Source organism: Lolium rigidum, chromosome 7 (genome assembly GCF_022539505.1).
Source record: "Lolium rigidum isolate FL_2022 chromosome 7, APGP_CSIRO_Lrig_0.1, whole genome shotgun sequence".
Taxonomy (NCBI): domain Eukaryota; kingdom Viridiplantae; phylum Streptophyta; class Magnoliopsida; order Poales; family Poaceae; genus Lolium; species Lolium rigidum.
This window is the reverse complement of record NC_061514.1, coordinates 18,517,128-18,527,207: the sequence shown is the minus strand read 5'-3', so window position 1 is coordinate 18,527,207 and position 10,080 is coordinate 18,517,128. Positions and strand designations below refer to the sequence as shown.

The 10,080-nt window shown below is 51.1% G+C and overlaps 1 protein-coding gene across 1 annotated transcript; it reads left to right on the top strand.

Annotated features, from left to right (window-relative positions):
* The first annotated feature begins 471 nt into the window (after nt 1-471).
* On the top strand, nt 472-2,305 carry LOC124675605 (protein TIFY 3-like). The gene is made up of 4 exons (XM_047211675.1): nt 472-582; nt 674-881; nt 988-1,045; nt 1,918-2,305. The coding sequence occupies exons 1-4, from the start codon at nt 487-489 to the stop codon at nt 2,009-2,011; spliced, it is 456 nt and encodes a 151-aa protein (XP_047067631.1). The 5' UTR covers nt 472-486; the 3' UTR covers nt 2,012-2,305.
* The last annotated feature ends 7,775 nt before the right edge of the window (nt 2,306-10,080 follow it).

The window sequence follows — 10,080 nt, the reverse complement described above, 5'->3', positions numbered from 1 at the left end:
AAAGTTTGTACATAGTTACTGTAACTCATGAATTATATCTAGAATTTGTTTTGGTTTTTCTTTGACTTTGGTTTGTCTTTCTGTGCCATAGTTGCACCCAAGTTTTCACTGCATAAGGATCCATTGAATATAGTAACAATTACTTCTAGAAATAGATGCCTCCTTACAGATGTAGTGCATAATAATGTTGTTTCCACATTTGATCTTTGCCATTAATTCACTACAACTAAAAAGATGGCAATATGGCACTGGGGGTTAGTACATTATATATTAACCAAACATTCTGTGTCAGAGTTAACTAACTTGGCCTCAAATTTTCACATTGTCCGTTTCCCTTTACTGCCATTTATTTCTGTCTATACAACTTGCCGAGCGCAATGTGGGATGTGCCTGCTAAATTTGCACTACATTCATGAAGTTATGTGATTTAATTTACTTTTCTATTGCATATTCTTACTACTTCTGCTTTTGATTATTAGGCCTGGAATGTTCCCAATGTCGGCCCCCACTGCTAATCCTACGCAGCTTACCATTTTTTATGGTGGATCAGTATGTGTGTTTGACTCAGTGACTCCGGAGAAGGTAGTATTTAGACTTGCTAGATATATCATGCTCTTGGGCTAATTGTTCAAACTGTATGCTAATGTGCTACCTGTGTCATTGGCATCAACAGGCTCAAGCCATCATGCTCATTGCAGCAGCAGCTGCTGCCGCCACAAAGAGCAACAGCACTAATGCTGTTAAGCCTCTAGCAATGCCGCTGACCAATGCTGCAGTCTCTCCTGTGCTTACACGGTCACCCTCACTGCAGAGCACTTCTGTAGCAACTGGACAACTTCAGGCTCTTGCAGATCCTAGCTCTATTTGCAAGCTTCAGGCTGGTAAAGCCACTAAATCTTATTATGAAGTTAGAAGTGGGATATTTATTTTAATCCTTCTTGATGTCATCTGATATCTTACGTAAAAACAAATTTACCCACTTTGCAGATCTCCCCATTGCCAGGAGGCACTCCCTTGCGCGCTTCCTGGAGAAGCGTCGTGACAGGTCAGCATGAATGAAGAGTTGAAGTAGCACTACGATTATCTAGGGTGTATTATTAGTATTATCCCTCCTTACGTTTGTAGGTTTATGTTTCCACATGTTGTTTATGGTGTACCAGATCATTCAGAAATGCATTTGTATGAGGCCAAGTCATGAAAAGTTGAAAACTAAGTCTTTTACTACTGCCCCCTTCATTATCATGTAAAATTAATCAATTTAACCTTCTAGCTCTATCTGGATAATTGTTCTATTTGCAAGTGTTCTAACATGAGAACTTTGATTTGCATGATTTCCAGTCAAGCGCTCCATGATCATGTGATAAAAAAAGATATGCATGATTAATCGAAAATGGACTTGCAAGACAGCAAGCATTTTCTTTAGTTTTAGTCAAAGATAAACTAATGATATATGTAAGATATGTTTATGGTTGCATCACCACAGACCATTGTTCCATATAATATTTAGCATTGGAGCTTGTAGCGTTGGAGCATATGATTATTACTGTATTTTGACATGAGTTATGGGAAAAATCAATGGGTTTCCTTCATGCTTTTGATATTGCATGTTTTTTGTCTTTGTATTGAAGTGAATTCTGCGTTTAATCACCCTTCAGAATCCGTAAGGAGAATACCTTTAGTTAAATTTTGCGTCATCCGTTATTACTTAGGACAACGATTGCCCATGAGGATGCTGAACGGCTAAAGATATCATCTCTGCATGTTGTACAGAAAAGGAACAGAACATATGAGTTATAAATCTCAGCAGTAGTCTTATTTCTGTACCTGTTCTCGGTCGTCTTACATTTGTAGCTGTAACAAGTTTCAGTTATCCTTTCTTCTGCTGGCTCAAACTGATTAAATGATCCTACGATGCAGGGTCGTGAGCAAAGCTCCTTACAGCGCCGTGAAACCATCCGAAGGCATGGGAGCATCTGGGATTGAGATGGCCGCGGAAGGCAAGGCCCAGTAACCCAAACACAGCCCCCGGATGTTTGGAAGGGAAGGATGTGTTAGCTGATGTGATGTTACGCCTTAGAATCATCGTCGTAATAATAATCCGACCAGAACCTCTACTGCCATTGTTGTTCTGTTCTCATGTGCCGTTAGTTTTTTACTCTGCCATGAACTCTGTCTACTCCACCGAACAGGACTGCTATCATATATGTCACTGTAATGTGTATCTGCCTGACTTCTACATTTGATATTGTAGTCAATGATACAATCCGTGTCGTCCCAGTTTCAAATGTCTATGTTGGCTTGGAAATGTGGTTGGTTTTTCTGTTTCAAATGTTTCTGTTGGCTGGGAAATGTGGTCTGTTTTTTCTGTTTGAAACAGGAGCTGGCAATGTTGGTTTTCAGTATTATCTGAAGATATGGTTCCACTTCTGCTGGACCAACGCGACGGCGGTGGGGAGGTGTGTGTCGTTGATGAAGTCGCCGGGAGCGAACCCGGTGCCCTTCTACTCGAGCTGTGTGGTGACCTTCTTGAGGTCTGCATCCTCACTCCTCAGCATGGTTGATGGGAGCAAACCTCGGCATCGCGTCCTCGACGTTGTCTTCCACCTCCATCTTCACCACCGGGGCGCATGAGCTTGAGGTGGAGGCAAATGCAATGCTGCTGGAGGCGCATGAGCTTGAGGTGGAGGCAAATGCAATGCTGCTGGAGGCAGATGCAGTGTTGCACGAGGTGGCAGCGACAGACCGTACTTGGTGTAGCGGTAGGAGCCATGGAGGCGCGCCGGATCGGCGCGGATCTTCTTCGGCTTGTCGTTGTCGTTGCGGGCGGCACCGTCCGTTTGACACCCTCCTTGACATCATGGCGCTGCGGCGCTGCGAATCTGTCGAGGGCGCTTGTCGACGCTAGAATTTGGGTGACCGGTGCGGCGAAAGGGGACAGGAACCGGTGGAAGAGTACGAGGGTTTCAACCTGCGTTGGTTGCTCCGGCTTGGATATATACCAGCTGAGGCGGTTTGAAACTAAGGCCCTCGATAATTTTTACGTGTCAGACCACGGATACGGTGTGCTCAAAACGCACCTCAAAATTGCATACCAGCCTAATCTTGCGGGCCGATATGTGGTGCTCTAACTCATTGAAGAAATGCAAGGGCACAAACATCTAAATGATCCTCTTACGATGAATGATTACAGGGGGCGCGTGTGTAGGTACTCCCACAAAGAATGACGATACATCTTAACGAGAAATTTTAACCAGTGCTGCTAAGCACTCAAATCAACTGCTACTGGGACGCTGGATCGCTTAGGTTTGGCCGCCGCCGCTTGTTGTACCTAGACGGGCCGGTAGCCGGCCGGAGGATGCCATCCAGGTCGACCAAGCCAACCATGATGGCGTCCAAGAAGAGCTTCCGGCAGGCAGGCGGCTTTCCAGGCGCCGGAGGGCAGGTTGGTGTGCCGCCGAGGCAGCTGATCACGGCGTCCTTGGGGGTACGGCAGCAAGTAGCGGTCGCCGTCGTCGTCCGCTGTTGGTACTCCTTGGATGGCGAGGAGGCAGCGCGGCTAGGACGGCGGTAGAACTCCGGCGACTCCGCCATGACCGGTGCAGAGGAGGAGGAGGGAGACAGGTGAGTTTGGTTTGCGCTAGGGAGACAGGGTGTAGCGTATTTGTAGGAGGAGACAGGTGTGCTGTGCGTTTAGAGGAAACAGAGAAAATTTCGGGGGGCTTTCCTTTTGCCCCATGCAGTCTAGCCAGGTCAACGGGAAGTCCGACCATGATCTTGGGGCGACCAAATTTGAAGTTCCTGGATGGTCACGGGCCCAAATGGACTTCATTTGGTTGCCCGGGCAAATGTAGAGGCCTAGTTGATTGGCTGCCTATAGTTTCAGTTTCTGGATAAGTGTTGTTTGTTTGTCGCCAAACTTACCATGGAGACACCCACAATGAGATGTGTTCATCACTTTCCAAAATGGTGGGTTTACGATAGCACAATCATGGACTTTCAAAGCAGCAACATAACTAAAGCAGGCGCTAACAAGCACAATTAAAAACTAACATGGTACTTAAGTTTAGGATCAGATGCAATGGTGCATCCCATGCAACATGACTACTACTCCATTGGCATGCACTGCCGGTGATCACCACTCCACGGCTGTGCGCGCAGACCGCTCATTTGCATGGTCGTGCATGTCAATGCCGGTGATCACTATGCTAGTGCTCTGGTTGCGAGCAGTTCGCATGCATTCATGCATATTAAATGTCGGTGACCTAATCAACATATAAGCCTACATATTTACGCTTCAATGGACTACCTGAAGCTCTAATCAACGAGTTAGAGAAACATAGCACGGATCTATGAAACCCCTAAAAGCCCCTAACCACCCAAATCAAAAAGGGGTTTTGAGTACTTACAACAGGGCGAGGAGCCGGAGGGGGAGGGTTGCCACTAGTGCGGGTGTCACCGACGATGGAGTTGCTGGTGCAGGAGCACGAGGTATTGGAGCAACGGGTCCAGGGGACGCCATGGCGGGTGCATCAAGAGCAGCAAACGAGGGGAGGTGATAAGGAGCGAAGCGGCGGTGAGCGAATATCAACACGTGGTCGAACCCCGGTGGATGAGCCATCTCTCTACTCCTGCCATCATCAACGCATTGATGTATGCGCAACATCGAGATTCGATGCTTGGCGGCGGATCAAATTTTTCCATATGCAGCCTAGCAGATGGAACCCAAGCAACAACCATGGAGAGGTCCAATTAAGAGTCGACACCATTGTCGGGTCACTCACCACCTCCGAGCTCAGAAGGGTGCATGCCTCGTAGTCCTACATAGCACATGCGCTAATAGCTACCTGCCGGGACGCGATCTTGGTCGCCGGAACCGTCGGGGGAGGAGGCGGCGATGCGTCCATGGCATGGTTGATCGGACGTGATGATGAAAGAAGAGTGTGTCAATGGAGTGGTGATGGAAGTGACATGCGTGGCGCAGAGGGTTAAGCCCCGTCTCCCGCGCTGCTCGACGTCGTGCGATGGGTGGGCACATCATTTCAAAATTGTACTATCTCGGGTCTAACTTTGGGGAATCTGTCCATTCGGACGTTTCCTTTGGGCTTGGCTGGGGAGTGCTTTGATGCGCACTGGCTATAAGGCTGGTGCCAACGCGGGAGAGAGCGGGGGCGGTACCGCCCGGCGCGGGGCGGGAGAGAGGCGGGAGGCGGGCGAGACGAGAGGGAGGGGCGCCGGCGGGGGCGCCCGGCGCTATCGCCCGCTCCCGCCCGGCTGCCGCCCGCGTTGGCGGCGAGAGCGAGGCGGGAGGGAGGCGGGAGCGGGGCGGCAGCGATGGCGGGGTGGGCGAGAGGCGGGGCGGGAGGTAGAAGACAAGGGGTTTTGCAGAAAACCCCCTGGACTTAGGAAAAATTGGTAGGATTTGGCATTTTAGGGTGTTTTGAGCCAAATTTTGGCATTTTAGGGTGTTTTGAGCCAAATTTTGAGGGGCTTTTTGCACAACAATTTAAATAGAGCTGGCACTATTTTATGATGTAATCGGTAACATTTTAAGTTGAATAAAATAATTTCTTGCATTATTTTGAATGTCTAAACAAAATCGAGTGAAATAACTTAATGTGGAAAAAAAATGGTGATGTGGAGGAGAGAGAAGTGAGAGTGGGGACTATAGCCCATGCATTGGCAAGGTGGGGTGAGAGTGGGGTGAGAGTGGGGTGAGAGTGGGAGAAAAGCTGACGTGGCGGGGCGGGAGGCGGGCGGTGCATTGGCACCAGCCTAAGCCTATAACTTGGGTGTGGACCGGGCAACCAATCTGCTTGTTTTTTTTTTTTTTGGCTCCTAAGGCATGTTTTCAAATGATACGGGCTGTCAGTCATGCCCTTGGTTGTCACTGTGTTAAAGGGGGTGTTTGGTGTGGCTTTTTTTGGCTTTTGGCTTTGGCAAAAGCCACCAAAAGCACCTAAATAGGTGCTTTTTTTGGCTTTTGGATTTTGGAAGCCAAAAGAATAGGATCTTTGTTTTTGGCTTCCAAAATCCAAAAGCCAAAAAAAACACCTATTTAGGTGCTTTTGGTGGCTTTTGCCAAAGCCAAAAGCCAAAAAAAGCCACAACAAACACCCCCAAAGTGTTGTTGCCGCCGCTACCAATCACGCCTTTGACGTGTCACCGTGTTGCAGAGCTGCTGCCGCCACCATAGGCCATAGTATCACATCACAACACCTCTTGTGTCACTCGATCCAGACCCGACACATCTTGTTTCTATTCAAGATACTTTCGATCTTATTTTTCAAAATAGAAACAGAAAACTTATTTAGAAAATTGTGCGGATGCAAAGGAACGAATCAAGTGAAACGACTTAAAAATAACTAATCTTTTCATTGAAGCAAGACCAGTTTTGTCGACCGCTTCCTTAGCGCAACTCTAGCAAACCCCTTATAACTGGGTAAACCTTACAGTTGGCGCCCACCGTGGGGCATGAAGTGGCGCTTGCTGGAATACACATTCGGGCGGGCATCCTGGAGGTCGCCGGCGAGTGGACAGTGTCTGCGCTCGTCCAGCGCTTCTACTCCATCGACTTCATCAACGACAACGCGGGCTGCTTCGCCAACGGCGGCATCTTCCCCAAGAACGGCCGCATCATCGAGTTCGGCAGCCACCACGTCTACTTCGGCACCGTCCCCGTGCGCCAGCGCCTCTCGCCGGTGCTGGTGGCACCGGACCCGCCAAGGTGGCTCTGTGCTGGCCGCGCCGTCGGCAGCGTCGAGGTGATGATGGCTGGCGTGGCCGGCGCGGGCAAGGAGGTTGCGGATGAAGGTGCTGGTCGTGCGGCTTCGACCCGTGCGGCCAAGCCACCGCTGGAGCGCGATACCGGCGCACCGGGAGCGTCTTCCGCACCACCGGCGACACCTCTCCAGGCGGCGATGAACGTGCCGGCAACGCCCATCGCGCGAACATCGACCCGGCAGCGGCTCGGGGCGGAGCCGGAGGCGCAACGCCGTAGCTGCTCACGAACGGCGCCGACATCGTCCGGGCGCAGCGCGAGCTGAACCTAACCCTACGTGAGTACAACGCTGCCCATGGCTTTGCTTCGTTAGCGCTCATGCTGCTAGGATACCGGAGAACCGGCTTAAGGCTCGCAATCTAGATCAGGATTTGCGTAAGGAAGTTCTTACCGGCAAGAGTACCTCTGCATCTGCTAGCATCGTAGAGAAACCTAAATACAGTAGCCCGGATAAAACCATAAAAGCTGCTAAGGCTGCAGTAGATCTGTGTGACTCGCTTACCGGAGATGCTTTGGCAAAACAACAAGAGCGTGTTAGAGAGCTGCTAGACACTATCGAGCAGCAGAATGCTGAGCAGCTGGCTAAGCTGAACAAGGCTGTGGCCTCAAAATCCGCGCGTTCAACAAAGAATGCCGGAAGCAAGTCCCATGGGCAGGCCTCGTCCCCCCATCCGGACAGAAGAAGAGAAAAAGAGGTGAACGCACAGCAGATGACTGTGTACGATCCGGTCCTTGCCGGTAAACAACAAGCCGGGCAACACGATGCCGGTAGAAAAAGCCAAGGGGCAGATCGAGGCTACGCCAAAGGAGGCTATGCCGGAAATAATCATGCCGGTAGACACGAAACCGGGCAAAACTATCCGGCTGCAAGGGCAGCGTATGATGATGAGGAGATGCCTCCACCAAGGTACCGGCAGGCAAGGGCCGCGGTACCGGAACGTTACGATGAAGCTGATTCAACAAGACTCACCGCTTACCGGAACCCTTTGGGAGAACGGTTGGGAGAAAGGAACTTGCCGGAACGGGATGCGAGGCACCGTCTGGACAGAGTGTACCTGTCTGAAATGATTGAGGCAGAGGGTCCACCGGGTCCAAAGTGCTTTGGCCCGAGGATCATGAAAGAGCAACCACCGGTTCGCAACTTTCAGTTGCCCCGTGACACCAAAACATACGATGGCACCACTAAGCCGGAAGACTGGCTCGCGGATTATGTGACCGCGGTATACGTCGCTAGTGGCGGAGGTTGCATAGCCGGAGGAGGAAACCGGCGTTGGGCCGTGAGAATCGTGCCAACGTTTCTGGTAGGACCGGCAAGAATCTGGCTGAACAACTTGCCGGAAGGAAGCATAAATGGCTGGTTGGACTTTGAGGAAGCTTTTGTGAGCAACTTCAGCAGCACCTACGAAGGCCAAACAGGCCTCGAGCAGCTCGCTTTGTGCGTGCGGCGCCCGCAAGAAACGAGACCGGGATTACCTGACCCGGTGGAACTCCACTAGAAACTCTTGTGAAGGAGTGATAGAAGCACAGGCCATTGCTTGGTTTAGCCAAGGATGCCGGCGAGGTTCGCCTTTGTGGCAAAGGCTGCAGAGGAACATGCCAACAACGTTGGCAGAAATGATGCGTGTGGCGGAAAACTATGCGTTGGGAGACCAATGCAACCGGCGATACAAGCTGAGCCGGAACAATCAAACCCGCCTCAGCAGCAATACCGGGATAACCGGAACAACAAAAGAAGGGAAGATTTCCCGGATCGAAGGTATGGCTCGCAGCAAGTTGCTGCTGTGCAAGAAAACTCTGATGCCAGCGGCAGCCAGAGGCAAAGAACCGGATCGCAGCCATGGGCGGGTCCTAAGAAACAATGGGTCGAAAAGAAACCCTGGGGCCAGAAAAAGAATTGGCAGGAACCCGCGAAATACACCATGGAAGCCGCCATGGATCAACCTTGCCGGTGGCACACACCGAATCCAGCTCATCCGTCAAACCACTTGACAAAAGATTGTACCTGGACCAAGTACCTGATGCAAAAGGGAGCGGTGAAAGACACCCAAGGACAAGGGGGCAACGCGATGATGCCACCACCACAAGATATGCCGCGTCAGCAACAACTACCACCACCACCACCGCTTACCGGGGCAAATGCCTTGCCGGTACACCCTCAACAAAACATGCAGCAGTATCAGCAAGTCAATCAGGTGGGAGAGGGCCACGGACAACCGCCTCCACCGGCACCTTTGGGCCGGAATGTTTATGAAGATCCAGATGTGTGCTGTGTCGTGTTCCTCACCGAGCCGACAGACAAGCAAAGCCTGCGCCGTCGTTCCATGGAGGTGAACGCGGTGATGCCGGCGATGCCAAAATACATGCTGTGGTCAGATCAGGAACTCACATGGTCATACCGGGACCACCCCAAAATCATGCCGAACCCGGGTGGCTACGCTCTCGTGGTGGACCCAATCATGAAGGGGCCAACGACTCGCGTCAAGTTCAGCAAGGTGCTGATAAACAATGGGAGCAGCATAAACATAATGTACCGGCACACCATGCATACGCTGGGCATAACAGAGAACATGCTCCAGCCAACTCATACAACATTCCACGGGATCGTTCCGGGTTTGTCCTGCGCACCGGTTGGAAAAGTCCGGGTGGATGTGTCGTTTGGAGGACGTGACAATTGCCGGGTTGAAAACGTTGAGTTTGAGGTGGTGGACTTAGACAGTCCGTACCACGCACTGCTGGGGAGACCGGCACTGGCGGCCTTCATGGCCTCGACCCACACGGCGTATCTCAAGATGAAGATGCCGGCACCTCGTGGACCCTTGACTGTGGTGGGAAACTACAAAGTCTCACTTGCCGGATCGAACCTAGCGGAATCGCTGGTGATCGCGGAGGAAAAAAGGAGGATGCAAACCGCAGTTGCGCTGGCTCAGTCTTCACAATTGAGCTTAGCGGCAATGAGTGCAAGTCTGAGCGCTCCAGCGTTCAAGCCGACCAAGGAAACAAAGGACATAGTGCTGGACCCGGCTTTCCCTGAGCGTACCGTTCGCATCGGTGCCAGTCTCAGTGAGGCATAGGAAAGCGCGCTCGTCAGCTTCCTCCGTGAGAATCGGAATATCTTTGCCTGGTCCTACGATGACTTGGTAGGTGTTCCGAGGGAGCTGGCTGAGCACTCTTCGAACGTCCGGAAGGATGCCAAGCCGGTGCGACAACCACTGCGCCGGTTCGTCGAAGATAGGAGGAAGATTATTGGAGAAGAGGTGACGAAGGCTGTTAGTTGCCGGTTTCATTGTGGAAGTCACGCATAT